Source organism: Saccoglossus kowalevskii, chromosome 6 (genome assembly GCF_978046115.1).
Source record: "Saccoglossus kowalevskii chromosome 6, keSacKowa6.1, whole genome shotgun sequence".
NCBI lineage: Eukaryota > Metazoa > Hemichordata > Enteropneusta > Harrimaniidae > Saccoglossus > Saccoglossus kowalevskii.
The window spans coordinates 12,619,525-12,636,621 of NC_140646.1; the positions used below are offsets into that span (position 1 = coordinate 12,619,525).

Genomic DNA, 17,097 nt, shown 5'->3' on the forward strand with positions numbered 1-17,097 from the left:
GTATAAAACGCATGTAAAATAATTTGCATGTTATTTAAATATGTACTGTGGTTGGTCCTTGCAATTTTATGAATAAACAACTAAATAATAAAGGATTCAGAGCAATCTAAATAAACTACACTACTTACTAGAATCTTATTTTGAGTGATGTAATTCGAACGGCTCCCGAATCTTCGTAATTTCACCTTGTTACTTTTTCTGTTTGATATTGTGCACTAACAACCCTACATCCTGAATAACTAGCTTAACAATGAATTGAGCTGAACTACTTGGATACAGTATCCACTTCTATACGCTCAAATGAACAGTTCAATTTCTTAGTAATAAAAATGTCGTGAATGTAAATGGACGACATGCCAACAGCCAATCAAGTACCTAAATCATGTCTCAAAGGAAGACATGTAGGATTGTCAAACTCATTCCAATGTCATAGGCAGATGTAATATAACTAAATGTGGTAAAAAAAAGGAGTGTATAAAAGAAAAATTGTTTAAATTTCACTCTTTAAGTGTTTGTGCTTAGGAACGAACCATTACAAACTATTGGTGAAAAGTGGAGTAATTTGAAAAACTAAAAATGGGAATATGATAGAATCTGAAAATAAATCCAACTTAAAATGAAGGAAAAACAAAATAATTTGTATTTTTCTACCATCTCTTCTCAAGATTATTCAGCCTTTTCACCACCAGTTTCCTCTTTTCATCACAAAATAGTCCCGTTTATAGTCTGCAATTTCTTACAAAAGATTAGGACACAAATCTTTTGAGTAAAAACTGAATATTGACTCAAATTTTGTCTGGTGGCTCCAAAATTAGGATTCTTTTCAAGAAATATTGAAGAATATAAGAAAAATGTGGAGAAAATTTGAGCGAGGTCACCTATCCAGCTTTAGGGACTCTTTACAAGTCACACAGATTTTGGTGACAACACAATTTCTATTGACGTGATTTGACTATTACATTTCAAAACAAAAAACACAATGTTTGGAAAGATATTTGGCCAGAAACGTGAAGTAACTTTCTTGACCCAGCTACGTGACAGAACTCCAGCTCAAATTTATTGTATTTTCATCAACAATTTTCAACGACTGCGGTTCAATGTAAAAAGGTTGTGTAACATTATTACCTTCATAAAATCAACTACATTTCATTTTTGCTACTAAAACATTTGGAAAATACATAAATAAGATCAAATTAATAATCAAAGCTTTAATTACTTGTTTCTGCCAGGAATTACTATTTTAGTTGGTCGGTGTTCTTTAATTTCTAAAAAGTCATAAAAAAATATCAGATATACCGATAGTAAAAATATCGATGTGATATCGGATAGATGAACCAGGAATTGCACCACAGCATTATATTCATGGTCTTAAAATGTTTTTCAGAATCTGTGTACATGCACAGTTCTTTTATTTAAATTTTAAAATTATCATTTTACTGCTTTAGTTTGATTTTTCATGAATATTTAATTGCTTTTATTTCTTCTAGAAAATTACTGAAAAAAAAAAATAAACACAAATATTGTTTGATGTACAATAAACTAATATTATGACTTATGACTAAACACAATACATTTTTTTGTTTTCAGCTTTGGCAGCATAATCTATATTTCTGTTGATAATGAGATTTCAAGAAAATTACAATAGAATCCATGTGAGTGTACCATTGTACAGACGTCTCAGACATTTTCGTATCAATTTCGTTTTCTAAATAATCAATGATTGTGGCGCCAATGAATGAAAACCAAATTTATCAACAGAACAAAACGAATGCCTTTTTTTTTAACTGGAGGAGAGAAATGATTGACAACTGGTAATCAGAGACTGTTGTTTTGTTTTATTGATATTTTTTTTTTCAATATTAAATTTCGTGAGCTATGCCATATTTTCAATGGTATAAATACATGTATATCAGAAGTGGTAAGCACAGTTTCCTTCATTATTTTCACATTATATGTTTATCTTCAAAATTGTTTGATATTCCATTCCTTTATCAAGCTTATCAATAAAGAATTCTATTTTTTTTACAGTTGTTGTTTTAAAATATATTAATATTAATATTTATATTTCTTCACATATTTAATTTTATTTTTAAACTATTATTTATTTACCAGTAGTTTTTCAAAGTTTTGCAATAGTCAAAATAATACAAAATAGTATATATGTCATAAAAACAAAACAAAACTAATAACATAAAATATAATAAATTAAAATTAAAAAAAAAATAGACACTGTATAATACACATGTTCTGATGTTTTAATCAGTCTGCTTTTTTATACTAATCAATATATTGGTGAATCCAATTAATCCAGGATAAATTCGACAACTAATTATCTTCCATACATCATTTAAATATCTATCTAAACACAAGTCATGTCTGCTAAATTATTATCAATGATCTTGACTAATAAATTTGGGTTCCAAAATCAACAAGCATATTAGAGAAATATGATTCCATACTTCATACAAAAACTTGAAGAGACCTGTGTAATAAGCGAAAGAATATATCAATCTATCAAGTGAATATTTATATTCTGAATAATGAAATTGACCTTATAAAAGTTAATTTCAATTTAAATATTAACACAAAAAATTTTGTATATTTTCACTTCAAAATCTTGTTTCACTAAATGTCCATGTGATCAATTGTAAATTTTCATGTCTACAAACTGATGTATACCTTGTTTTAAGGGCATCACTTTGTGATGTGAAATAAGAGATAACTTAGTTCATTTGAATCTCAGGTGTTCATTCTCTGTGGAAAATATAAAGCATGTAGAATGAGGAACCAAGATTGTATGAAGTTCTCACGAAAAACAACACATCAATTCAAATAACCCAAGCTGACCAATCATACCAGCCGTACAAATCAATATGCTAATTGGAATACAATAAAAAAAAAATCATGACAACTTCAAACAATTGAAGTATTTAAATGAGATGCAAAATGTGATTTGTTGGGTCACCATCCAAAATAGCCAATTAATCATTTCTACTACAAATGACCCCCACCCATTAATGTTAATTGTTTTGTACCAAATGCAGTTGATACTATGCACTACTGACTTGGTATTAATTATTTTAATTTAGTTTCATTCAATTTTCAACATTGCTTAGTGGTATAATTGAAATAAAAGATACTGCACTGCCCATTAATGTGTTGACAATAGAATAGAATAGAATAGAATAGAATAGAATAGAATAGAATAGAATAGAATAGAATAGAATAGAATAGAATAGAATAGAATAGAATAGGAATAGGAATAGGAATAGAATAGAATAGAATAGAATAGAATAGGAATAGAATAGAATAGAATAGAATAGAATAGAATAGAATAGAATAGAATAGAATACTGTAGAATACTTTATTTTCGCTTGGAATTTATTTTCGCTATTTTCGCTGAAGGGATGATTCCGTGAAAATAAAATCCAGCGAATATACCTTTTTTCCTATATTTCACATTAATCTCATCAAAAATCAAAAATCAGTGAAAATAAATTCCAAGCAAAACGCCCCAAAAGCCTTTTCATCGAAAATTAATTCCAGCGAAAATAAAGTATTCCACAGTAGAATAGAATAGAATAGAATGGAATGGAATGGAATGGAATAGAATAGAATAGAATAGAATAGAATAGAATAGAATAGAATAGAATAGAATAGAATAGAATAGAATAGAATAGAATAGAATCAAAAAAAAAAAATTGTTGAATGTTGAATTTTTAATTTATTTGATAACAGTTACAAATAATGTTGAAGATTTCAACAAAAAATACAAAAAATAAAGTATTAGAAAGTGTGGCTCTACATAACAGACTCACATTTTAATTAATCCCACAGGAATTATAGATAAATTTATTTTCACTCACTGAAATTAACCTAATTTACATACAACGCAAACAATACTGTGCATCAAAGATGATTTGCATCAAATGTAGAACTTTTCCTCGCATTATATAAGTACTACTATAGACATTATACACACTCCCTAGGGAAGTTACACTGTTAATTTACGCTTCACTCACCTCTAGTACAAATCAACGTGACTGCCAGGGGGCTGTAAGAGGCAATTCCTACGGAGCTCCATAATGCACTCAAAGTATATTTTTCTCGTGTACACGAGTATAACATACCATAATATCAAATTATTACATGAATCGCCGACATAAAGCGATGAAACTCACAATGATGGTCACATGCACGCTCCTATTTGTTTGTGTCAACAACGTACTTAAGTTGTACATCACATGGGTCACCACAAATAATACACAACATTTAAAAAAATAAAATAAATATTTTCAGTAATCTCATTCAATTATATCTTGGTCCAACTAAAACTAAAACTGAATCTATAGCAGAGGAACAGGAAAGTATTTTTTATTTTAGAATTATTTTACACTGTGGATAATGTTGAAAAACAAAATTAAAGGAAACTGCAATCCAACAAAATTCCAATGTAACATAACCCAATCTCTTAAATGTTTGCCGTCAAAGTTTATTCAGAAATTATTTATACAAGCTATTCATTATACAAGAGTCATTCGCATTTGAATGAATCTCAGCATTACCCACACCCTGAATAGAATCGACCCAAAATCATGTAATTGAACTTTTCTGTGAAGGGTGTGAACTTAAGTAATTTTGTGACCTTCCATGAATTAATGGTTCAATAATCACTTGAAAATAGAGACATTTCTAAATATAATATGTAAATTAGCTAATTTTCATTTTCTCAGACCAGAGCAATGTCAGTAGCTAAGATGTGCACCACTCTAACATGGGCAATGTGTGAGCTGCTGTGGAACGCTGGTTGAAGTGTCAAGGAAACAACACAAACTCAACTTTGAAGTAATCCTGAGCAACCAAATTTATATATGTTGCACATTTAGAAGTAATCTTGTTACACTGTTCAGGGGATTCACACCAACTACCCCATAGTACAGTTTTCTGAGAGTTTTTGGCCATTGTTTTCACAGTGATGGATGCCAGGACAGTGAAAATGCCTGGATGTTCGCTGGAGGATATATAAATATATACGAGGAAAAACTATTCATTCATCTGTAAAAGACATACGCATGTGTTCGAGAGTGTCACAGTTGTGTTCAAATATCTTCCTTATTTGGAAAATTTACATCACGTTTCTAGGTTTACATCAGACCTAGAAACAATGTAGTGCATGACGGGGATAGAATCCTGTCACTGAACGTAAACAATGATGCAGACACAAATACTTTTCGCTGGCATTTCTGGGCGTTATGTCCTTATGATTACAAGAATGCAGGAAAAGATGTATAATAATAAGATTATTATGAGGATACCGCAAAGTATGCACTCAGGCAGTACAGGATAACATCACCCTCTATTATGCATTGGTCAATACGGGGGACGGTCGATTCGTCCCAAATCACATTCGTCCCAAGTCGATTCGTCCCACAGGTCGATTCGTCTCAAGTCGATTCGTCCCACAAGTTGATTCGTCCCAAAGTCAATTCGTCCCACAAGTCGATTCGTCAGATTTTAAGGTTAGCCCACTACTAACTCGCCAAATAAGCACAAAAAATCCAAACAACGAACGTGGAGTTATTAGTTAATATTAAACACAAATACACCGTACACGCAACATGGAGTTATTAGTTAATAAATACAAATACACTGTACACGCAACGTAGAGTTATTAGTTAATAAATACAAAGACACCGTACACGCAACGTGGAGTTATTAGTTAGCGTGTCAGTAACAGTTGGCATAGAAATTGACCCTGCTCAAGATCGTAATGCTGACCACAAATTAAAAAAAATGGACGAATGTGAATTGGGACGATGGGACGAATGTGAATTGGGACGAATCGACTTGTGGGACGAATGTGAATTGGGACGAATCGACTTGTGGGACGAATGTGTTGGGACGAATGTGAATTGGGACGAATTGACTGTGAATCGGTCAATACCAGAGTGAGTGATTAACAAATTAGGGTATGCAATGAGGAGTGATATGATATAGAGATCTTGGGTGTTGTGTCAGAATAGTGCAGGTTTCTCAATGTTATCAAGGCATTAGATTATACAATAAACAATAAATAAAAGTGTTTTGTGTTCTATGAACAATTTTAAAATCAGTTAAAGCAAGAAATATTATTGACCAGAAAACTAAACAAAGATATTGTGAAAAACCGTGTTCCATAGTTCTGTCCCAACTGGATAAGTAAACTAAACATCGCTTTTCCCAATTTTTCATTGAATCATGTGTGTCATTTCACTCCAATAATGTTGCGCCACACAAAGTAGTCCCCTAAATATTTGTATTTGAACATTTTTTTCCCTCTTTTTGTAGTATGTTTTCAGGCAAATCAAGTGCCAAAAACTGACCGTGTGTAGTGAGATAAATCAGAATGGCCACAAAATTGAAGGCTGCTAGTGAACTACTACTGTATAACTATGTGTAAACGGACCTATGAGGAGATTGAACAAAAATTATACAACAATCACTGCTGGCAGTGTTCCTAGGAACATTGCAATGCTGCAAGAGAAATTGATAAGAAGACAGCGAATTCCCTGATCTGTTTATCTCGGCATCCGCTGTAACACATTATTACAGAATCACTTTGAAATTGACCAAGTATCACCCAATATGAAATGAACAACATAACCCATATTATCAATGGAAATAATATTAATAAGGCAAATTACATTAAATGGATCAACGCCATGGCGGAAAAATATAACAGTGAAGGCTTATCCCTACAATGGTGTAAACATTTGTGTTTAAGCGTTTTGAAATATCACAAGTGATGCACCTGACAACGCCTCCCGAGAACTAGTAGAAATTGGGCGTATTGCACATTAAATCATTGTCAACGGCATCCAGCAACCTTGACGCATTCGTTTCGACACGAGCTCGAATTAGGGGCGTATTTGAGAATTGGTGATACAGCATGTAAATACCTACCTATGATAAGTCCTTCGTTCCCGAACGAAGCGATATTGCAACCATCACCGAACAGTGGTCTCCGAAAGATGAATGTATCTGTTCTGCAGGGTGCCTTTCTGTAGTCTATCTACGGAGTGCAGTAGAATGAGCTATGTTGTGTCAGATCAAAGACGAATGTTCACCAAACTCATAAATAGCAAGGCATCATCCTTACATTGCAAATTTAGTGTGATTTGGGTGTTCAATGTCAAACATAACAGCACCCTCTCCAGCCGAAGATGCTTACAAAACTGTGCACTGTCAAGCCAGTCATTTTCTGTTCCACGACATTGACCTGACCTCAATGATCACAAATGAAGGGCACCGCCACCGTTGGTTTACGCTTTCACGTTTGTACAGTTGACACTTTGAGTGAGTATATAATAGTATATAACAGGATTTATTTATGTGACAATTTGATGTATAAAACCTCAGATAGTCATAAAAAGCTTGTTATCCGAGATGAAACCGATTTTCACTCTATTCCGACTCTGTACACCACTAAAAAGCAATCTGTTGTTTCACTCCCTGACCTTTATTGACGGTGAGGGCAGCAAACAAACTTAGAACGTGACCATGCTCGTCTCTTCACAGAAGTACACTGAAGTAAAAAAAAAAACGTTTATATTTATGAATAACCTTATAAATAATTATAAACCCAACTTGTTTTTATTTGAAATCAACAGTCTATATATATACGTTGGAGCGTTTTAAAATGACGTCGTTGCGTACTGTGCTCGTTGATTGGATGGTTGCATTCACCTGACATGGGCATTTACAATTATTTGTTATTAAATAATTACGTTTGAAAATAACTTGACCAATCACATGTCCGGGCGGATAAGTATAGGAATTGACTGCGGTGAAGGCGTAGATATTGTTCTCTGTTAAAATTTTAAACAAGCAGCCTCTCGGCTGAGATAGCTCGCTGTTAACAATGCACATTTCAATTAAAGATATTATCACAAAATTAACAAATCTGAGAAAGATCTACCTGTAGTACCTATATATAATACCAAAGCAATCTGAATTGCGGTTTCCAACAAGAAGACGAAAATATCACTTTTTACCAAAAATGACACAAATATTCATCAAAATCAGAGAATTGAAGATATAATCACGAAATGAACAAGTCTGAGAGATGTACAAATATAGTACCTATATATAATATCAAAGCAATCGGAATTGCGGTTTTTAACAAGAAGTCGAAAATATCACAAAAAATGACAAAAATATTAATCAAAATTAGAGAATCAAAGATATCATCACGAAATGAACAAATCTAAGAGAGGTCTATCCAAGGTTAAAATACACCAAGTATCAAAGCAATAAGAATTGTAGTTTTCATGAAGACGTCGAAAAAGTAAAGAGTTGACACGTACGGTGGACGACGACGAACAATCACTCATACGATAAGCTCCGCCCGACAAAGTCGATAGTGGGGCTGAAAAAATATCCACACACTCATTTACATAACAAATACGTTATTTATTAAAGAAAACAATACATTATTTACATTACGTTTTTTGGTTAATAATATTTTTGCCTTCTGGCTTCATTAATATTAAAATTGGACTAACAGAAATCAAAATAGTATATAAAATATAATTCTAAGAATAAGTTATACAATCACGCAAATTGCAAAAATCAATATATTACAGTAGAACTTTCAAGTTCATATTTCGCGTTACCCAGACAGTTTTGTACATTGTCAAATATCAAATACGATTAAGCATATAATGCAAATAAAAAAAATATTTGTTGTTGTTTGCAATTGTCGTATGTGCATCTATATTATAAAATAATAATAAAGTTTCATAGAAATTGCATATACGAACGCCACTTCATTGTTATATAATAACCGTCGTTAGTTTGATAGATCGTACTTATTAAAATGAGATGCCGAAGAAACCGGCATCATCCTGAAAGCCGAAGCTATCGCCCCTGGCCATACTTATAAGAATGTCGGTTCCCTGGCTGACAGCATTGAACGTATCATAGTAGAACAGATGATCGGGTATCGGGTCTGACACAATACTGCGAAGTTCTGCTTCTACGACATCCGATGTCACGCCTAGCGCGTAGATTTCGACATCTATGAAAGCAAAAGTGATAATGGGGTAGATTAGATTATAGAAATGCTATAAATGTACGTTGGAATATATAGATAACCTTATAACTCCAATGCTCGTCCACCGAACTCGTCCCAGGGCATGTGGTTTATTCGCGTTTATTAATAGCACGTTTTAACACACGTTACTGCAGAGGCAACGTACAGCGGTTTGGTCACTTAATATAATCTTTAATTATACGCCTCAAAACACACATTTTGCACCCAAACATCAAACATATGAATTTGTAGTCATCAAGGTTTTAATTTCTTCCACTCACAATAAATTATGCGTTATCTTCTGCATTTAACTTGATTTTTTCTGTATCCACCCAGTCAAACCCATAATACGTACCGTCATTTTTCAGTGAGTTAGCTGTCTCTACAAGCGGGCCATTACCATTGGACCGACCATCAGTCACTAAAAATAGGACCTTGTGACTGTTTGTACGTGAACCGTGGAATGACTTAAACGCCTCGTCTCTGGCCTTCACTAAAGCTTTGGTGGTGTGCGTTGAGCCACCTGGAAACAATGAATTAAACGTGGTTTAAACGTGTTCAACATTACAATGTTGAATAATGAGTAATCCTAGGAGTATTTCGAAAGCCGCTGCCTAAATACTGGTGGCCGTATTGGTGCACTATCTTCCTTACCGCACCGCGCGATGGCGCACTCATGACCTTAATCGAGTCAATAATTGGATACACAGTGTAAGCAGAGTTCCGCGTCAGACACACGGACAAAAAAAAAAAAAAACGTACCTTCAAAATCGATTTTATCAATTTCACTCTTAATACAAGTTTTGCTGGCGCTGCTTGACTCGAATAGGCAGCGTCTAAAATTGAAATCTAGGTCTACTTTGTTGGAACTGGAGTACGAAATTGCAGATACCCTTGTCTTGTCTACTGAGATCTCCACAGTAAATAGATCAACTAGTTCCTAGAAGAAAGACAAAAATTAAAATGCTGTACCTAGCGCATGACGTCACACCGATGACAGTGCGCCGTTTTGTGGCATTCTTGTGTCGGGGTAGAAAAAACGTCAAAGAGCAACGAACGATCAGTGCACAAGTGTATTAAAGGTTTTCATCGAGCGAACACTAAGCTGGGCTATTAAAGTTCTCCTGCATTTTGTATCCACAGTACCAGAGGAAAGACAGTTTACGAATTGTAAATATTTGAATAAGGACTACTGGCTAACTTAGGTACCCGACAATTGTCGACATAGTTCGTTGATTAATGCATTAACTTTTTAAGGATCGTTTTGGGATATATATGTACGATTTTAATATTAAGTATTCAATTTATTCCAATCATTTCCTTATATTGGAATGATAGATTTCGGGTCAATCCTTGTCACTTCCCCCATACCGAATGCCCGTAGCATATTTCTAATTGCCTCTAATTACTGTAATTACATGAGTAAAATATAAGTTTTACCCATCAAGTTATATATCATTTGAAAGAGTTTTATTTAAACTTTTGAGTTTTATGGTTTACAATAATGTACTATGATACCATATTAAGTGGTGTTGATTTTGCGTTAAAATCATGCATTTTAGGTGAAAGTGCACTTAAAACTATTTAACTTTTGATTTTGATTTAAAAACACTTATTTAAAACTTCTGTTTACTAGGAACATAATGGCTTATTTATTAGTGCTTCCATTGAAAAGTTTATGCACAGTGCTCTTTGAAATATTCACATTTTATAAATCGTTCACAGTTAACAGAGCCGCTGTGAAACCATACGAAGCCATTTACTTAGGATAGACCTGAATAATGACCCCTGAAAATTGCATTGAAAACAAATGAACCGTCTAGAAGTTAAATAGTTTTAAAGTTGAAATTTTGAGTAAAAAATGAAACTGAGATAATCGCCATTTTTAAAAAAAAGGTTTTAAAACGATTCCTTCGCTTCATATGTGTAACAGAAACTCCTAGAAATACACCATACACCGTAATTTGCCGATGTTAAATCGTCAGGTAAAAAAATAAAATAAACATAGTTGAACTCTGGTGACCTTGCCCTTTGTTATATAATATAATTCCCTTTAACATAGTTTGTTTCAATATAAATATACATTGTCATAATTAATTTTGAATACAAACAAGTTTTGGGTTTGAACCAACAGTGGGGAATCAGTCTACCGAATGTCCTTTAAAGATGTAAATATTTTACAAAAACATTTGTGCCTTATTTGTTTAATTATTTTAAGGGACATAATTTCCAGCTTTATTCAAAGTAATTCAGATATTTTAGTATAAAAACAAATGCCTCATTGCAAAAACAAAAGTGCTGCATTTAGACGTGAATAGATTCATAAAACATGCAAGATAACAGAAAATCTTAGCTGGCTTTTGTCCAAGCTTTGTATGCAAATCAACTTAAATAGTTAGTTGGTGTCCAGTGGAGGGAGAAGTAAACAGTACTGTTGCCTCCTAAGAATCTACATCTTCAAACACTGCAATCTTTGAAGTGCGTTTTTAAACCAGTAATATAAAAACTCTATCATTCTGTTCTAATAGCTGAAACATATTCCTGCGAGTTTTCATTTGTCGAATGAACTGTTTGTCAAATACAGAATACATATATTTTAGAACAATTTTCTTTTTAAAATGTGGATGAAATGTTTTGCTTTTTATGTATTTTTTATGTATTGTTTTTGATTTGATAACTTTGAACTAAACAGATTTTCTATTAGCTTCAGATTTGATCAAAGTTTGGCACCCAGTTCATAGGAGTGCTTATATTGATTTTCTGACATCTTGTTTTCTGTAAAGATTTTATTGGTAGGTTTGCAAATGTGTATCAGACTGTGCAATCTCTCCATGAGTTGGTTTTGAAACCCAGTAAGGGATTCTGAGATACTTTACCAAGGATATTATTACAAGATAAATCATTTGCTTCATTGAACACATACAACAATGCATATTTCAACTGATATCAGTGACCTTTGATGTGTATCACCAGTGATCAGTCAAGTAGAAACAGTCATAATATTTTATCAGTTTTTCTCAATTTTTGCATGATATTTTCATACAGGACATCTGTTGTTCAAACTCAGGAAAGACTTTATACTGATGAACAAGGTGACCAAGTTTGATGAAGTTTGGAATAGAATTAGTAAAGTTATCATGCACACAATAACAATTATTAACGACGACGACGACAACAACAACGACGACAACGCCGGACAAAATTTTTCCCTTAATATACCTTTCCCTTCCATCTTTGATGGTACGGGCAAGGTAAAAATATTTACAATTCGAGGGAAACGGACGAAAAATCGTCCGCGAAGTCTCAACCTTGCGTGAAAACTGTCATGGCGTCGTGTTATCAATAACTGGGGGAGGGACACAATGGATTACGTAAAGCCGATGACATATTCATACAGTTATATAAACATAGCGATCGCCATTGGGTGGGTTGAGTCTAAATTTACCTTCCCTCAAACCTTTAACAAATACTTTGTATGACGCAGTTTCAGTGGACCGTGCGAAGCACAGTCAGCTGGCGCACACGTGATAATAAAATAAATACGATATTTACTATATGGGGGCCGCCATCTTGAATGACGCATAAAACTAAATAAGAGACAAGTTGTGAAACGCGTTTTTCAGATTCCTATAAATCAGGACAAAAATATCAATCTTTCACAAAAATACGGTCCGTTGGGGTTATATTAAGCCAACCGATAACAAAATTCGGCCGAATTCGTCTTTTTTGTATGGAAAAATCCCTTGCATACGAACACCTAATTACGCGAAGAACCTAGAACACTAAGCCGGGGTATTTGAAACTAAAAATTGACATTCCAAAACAGCAGCCAATCAGCGACGGTCTAACGCTTAGATGACAATTTCAATTTCCCGCGGTGTTTAAAAACAGCATCTCATTGCCGATTTTTCGGTAATTTCCAGGGTATTTTTTTATTTTTAATTAACCAAGCATTTTATGTTTGTGTATTTTAACACTGAAAAGTTAGCGATGACAGCAACAGCTGTGCTGTTTGTCAAATGCATCGCAATTCTATCAGCACGATAATCATTACATCGAAACGAAAAATGTTTACTTCAGTGTTAAAATGCCGTTGGAGTAAAAATTTGTGGAAACATGCGAAATGCGAAAAACCTTGAAATCTATGCACCAAGAAAACAAAAGAAATTGTGGCCTTGTTTTGGGCGAAAATTAAATCGCCCTATCGACGCTACCTCCTACATGAAAATAAATGAAAAAACAATTTATTTAAGGGTGAAAAAGTTTACTTATCAGTTACAAGTGTATGTTTTGTTTCATTCCGCTTGCATGCTGCTGGAAGCGTCTAAGTCTTGTCTGTTTTTTGTAGTTTGCTAGTTGATCGCGCTTGAGGTAAGTAAACAGAGAGCCAGGACAGGAAGTCGCACACCGGCTGCTTTGTAACTGGGGCCAGCAATCATTTGCATATAACGTCAACAGTGACTTGTCAATCAAAGAGCAACGCAAACAAACTTTCGGGACTTTTAATCACATACTCGTGCCTCGGTTCCCTATATTTTAAAATTGATTTTTGAGTATGTTCCAACAATGACAATGCTCCGAAAATTTAGTGTGTCCACTAATCCATGGTTTATGTCACTGAAATATGTTTTCGGGATTTATTTGTTATTTTTTAATAACAAAACTTAAAAGTAAAATTTTAGATTCGACAAGTTAATTGTAGCACTCATTCCGTGAACAACCATACTAATTTTAATAACTTCAACTGTATTAACCAAAGTAATACTGGGATCAATTCTAATAATACGCATGTGCAGTAATTATTATTGTACGTACCAAAACAACCAGTGCGCATGCGCATTAGGGAATTGCGTCATTTTATCGAACGAATGCTCACATGTGTGTTACAATAACAGCCTTTTCAGGTAGTGATGAATCATAGTTCAATGTATTTATCGATATATTGAATCAACAATAATAACAATAACATGTTTCCATCTTCTCTTAGAGATGCATGCGTTTATTTTGGACCAGATAGTATGGTTTGTATGGCTTTGTTTCAGTTTAGTGGACTTTTGGAGAAAATGATTATCGTTATGCCGATTTTTTCAAGTTATATTTTATATCACGTGGCCTCCTTATGGAAATATGGCTTACCCAACACCATGTTAGCTTAATAACTTACCTTGATATGTTCAATAATTTTGTTAAAGTCGCTTTGACCAATACTCCCACTTTTATCAATGACAAACAGAAGATCGATGGGAGGTGGATTACCATTTGAGGCAGCGAAAAATGAACCGGTATCTGCGAATCGTCCGAAGAAGTTTGTGTTTATGGAGCTGGCAGTTTCAAATGCATCAGGGGGACTACCTGTGAGTGGATAAAGTTATAATAAGATGTTAGTTGATTGTGATGTATTATCAGTCATGTAACGGACACTATTGTATAATTTCCATTGACAGCACGTAACCTGAACACCTCCCGAGTGATTGGCCCTTCAAAATATCACAGTCGTATGCCCGTCGTGTACAAAACAGATGTTCTAATAATTCAGAATCAAAATAAAAAAATAAAAAAAACTTGTTCAAGTTGTTTCTTAAGTCAAGACACCCCTCTCCTCATCATACTCATTATACCACCTCCGCTATTATGTTACTTACACCTTCTATCGGACTCTACTTCATCAACGCATCTGAATCCTTCTCTTACTTTTCGGGATCGTGTGACAGTACTGCATTCAAACAGGCTATCCCTCGAGCTCCATGCACTCCATTCAGACCCCTGTGAATGAAAGTACGACGCAACATTACGATGATTCATTTATATCCACTACCGTAACACTTTTTTTCTAAAGTGAAATACGCACAGGGCTGCAGCTTCAAAAAATATTTGTTATGCAATGGACTTCCGGTCCAAGGTGTTCGTGTAAATGGGGACGATACGCTTGGTCAGTCCATGAACGTAGTACGTCCATGGTCAGTCTAGCCTTGTTTCGAACTCTTAGATTCATGGATCCTACGACTTTGAATGAATTTTGAATACTGGTATATCCGCAGTCATATTCTAATTAATACATTACTGAGTTCGCTGTAAATATATATATATGATTCTTACCCTACAAAGGTTATACAAACCACCAAATAGCGACGGGGCAGCTTGGCATAGCGACAACGACACAACCAAAAACAACGCAACAAGCTGCTTCATAATCAGTCCACGGTAATAAGTACTGAAACAGAGAAAGTTGGAGGTGAACACAGTGTAGCTGCGGAAGAACTCGAGGTCACGCACTGTAAAACCGTAATATACACATATTGACCGCTGCCTTGCCCATTAGAATCCGGCACAGAAGTAAACTGCCCAACAACATAGTATTAGATAGTACGATCGACTACACCAACTTTTAGATTGCGAGTGTTGAAATTAAATATTTAATTTCACCACGATAATATTAAAATGTCTTCTCATTCGTAATAAACATATATATATTATATTTATTGCGAAGCAATTTGCCTTGGTAGAATATGTACCGTTAAAAATGCTGGAGTGGAGATAGAGTAATACTTACGGTTAATCGGTAGCACTGCAGTTTGATAATCGTCTTGTGGCGTATACGTTGCGACAACTCTGCTTAAATACATTTCATAACGGATGTAAATGTCAATAAATTTGTTGATTCTCTTGAAATGCCTGCTTTTACATGGATAACGTTGTTGATTCTACAACTTCCTCTTCTCACGTGTCGTATTTCGCCGAAGCCAAGAGGCCCGGCCCAATCGAAATGGACGCATGCAAGGATACGTGACGTTTCTACAGTCAAAGCAAGTTTCATGTTTCAGCTAAAGAATGTTTCTGAGAACTACAGCCTACTTTGTGGGCTCTACCACCACAGCGTTCTGAATGTAATTATTCGACCGAGAAACGCGTAGCTGATAACGGTTTTATCGGATTTAAAGTCTTGGTGAAGTCACTGATTTTGTAATCTTTTTTTTATTTTTCCTGTGTGTAATATTTCCCCCTAAAATATGCGTGTAATTTTTTTATTCCACATATTATGAACATTTTATGTGCTGTGGTGTATAATAATAAAATCGAATTTCATAACATCGTCACGTGTCTTCCGTGGTATGGAAGTCATGGTGTTTACGCTATTTTCTACTTGGGCTGTTAGTGACCCCAGATGACCTCGACGTGTCTTACTTATTTACACTGCTAGTGGGGTATTTGGTAGCTGCATGACTTCCTGTGTACTAGTTATAAGGGTGACAGTTCTGAGAATTGCACTGTGCCGCGATTGTTTTGCAGGGAAGCAGATTGAATTAAATGACTGCGGGATGGTCTCTCAGAACCGGTACTCGAGGATATAATTCAGATGTTAGGTTAAACTATTTAAAATAAATTGGAGGGAGGGAGTTACGCCACGGGAGGGTGTAGACATGAATTTGTGGACTCGTTCATCAATTTTCAATTTTCAGTTTACCACATCTGCAATTATGCGTTCTGGACAATAGTTGTATTATAAGTGCATTTTGTTGGGTTTTCTGTGATTACAAAACAGAAAAGATATCACATGTATATAGTGTTCTGTTGCATTCACACAGTTACTGCGTTGAGTCGTCACGGGGCCCACTGTCTCCACCGAATTTAGCTAAAAAATCACATTTCGTGTTTTACAACTTAGGTTGCTTGAAACAGTTTATAACCACACTTCTAGAGCAATGATCTAAGATACTGTAACAAAAACTGCCTTTATCGTACTTTTCTTATAATCAAGCGGAGTACCATTCTGATAAACTCGACTAATTGATTTAGCATGTTGTCATTCGGTCAGTAAAGGTTGTCATTTGGTCAGTAAAGGTTGTCATTGGGTCAGTAAAGGTTGTCATTGGGTCAGTAAATGTTGCCATTGGGTCAGTAAAGGTTGCCAATCGGTCAGTAAAGGCTGTCATTAGGTCAGTAAAAGTTGTCATTTGGTCAGTAAAGGCTGTCATTCGGTCAGTAAAGGCTGTCATTCGGTCAGTAAAGGTTGTCATTGGGTCAGT

General features: G+C 34.5%; 1 protein-coding gene across 1 annotated transcript; it reads right to left on the bottom strand.

Moving 5' to 3' along the window:
• Nucleotides 1–8,430: 8,430 nt before the first annotated feature.
• LOC100373854 (matrilin-3-like) lies at nucleotides 8,431–15,759 on the bottom strand. The gene is made up of 7 exons (XM_002732788.4): nucleotides 15,624–15,759; nucleotides 15,170–15,284; nucleotides 14,716–14,836; nucleotides 14,238–14,425; nucleotides 9,836–10,013; nucleotides 9,429–9,596; nucleotides 8,431–9,058 (listed from the first exon to the last, which is right to left on the bottom strand). Exons 2-7 carry the CDS (start codon nucleotides 15,260–15,262, stop codon nucleotides 8,853–8,855), a joined length of 954 nt encoding a protein of 317 aa, XP_002732834.1. The 5' UTR covers nucleotides 15,263–15,284; nucleotides 15,624–15,759; the 3' UTR covers nucleotides 8,431–8,852.
• Between the last annotated feature and the right edge of the window lie 1,338 nt (nucleotides 15,760–17,097).

Coding starts and splice junctions, on each gene's coding strand:
- LOC100373854 (XM_002732788.4), bottom strand. CDS start 15,262: ATGAAGCAGCTTGTTGCGTTGTTTTTGGTTGTGTCGTTGTCGCTATGC. Junction 14,426..14,715: donor AGTAGAGTCCGATAGAAGGT/GTAAGTAACATA, acceptor ATCCACTCACAG/GTAGTCCCCCTGATGCATTT. Junction 9,597..9,835: donor TGATAAAATCGATTTTGAAG/GTACGTTTTTTT, acceptor CATTGTTTCCAG/GTGGCTCAACGCACACCACC.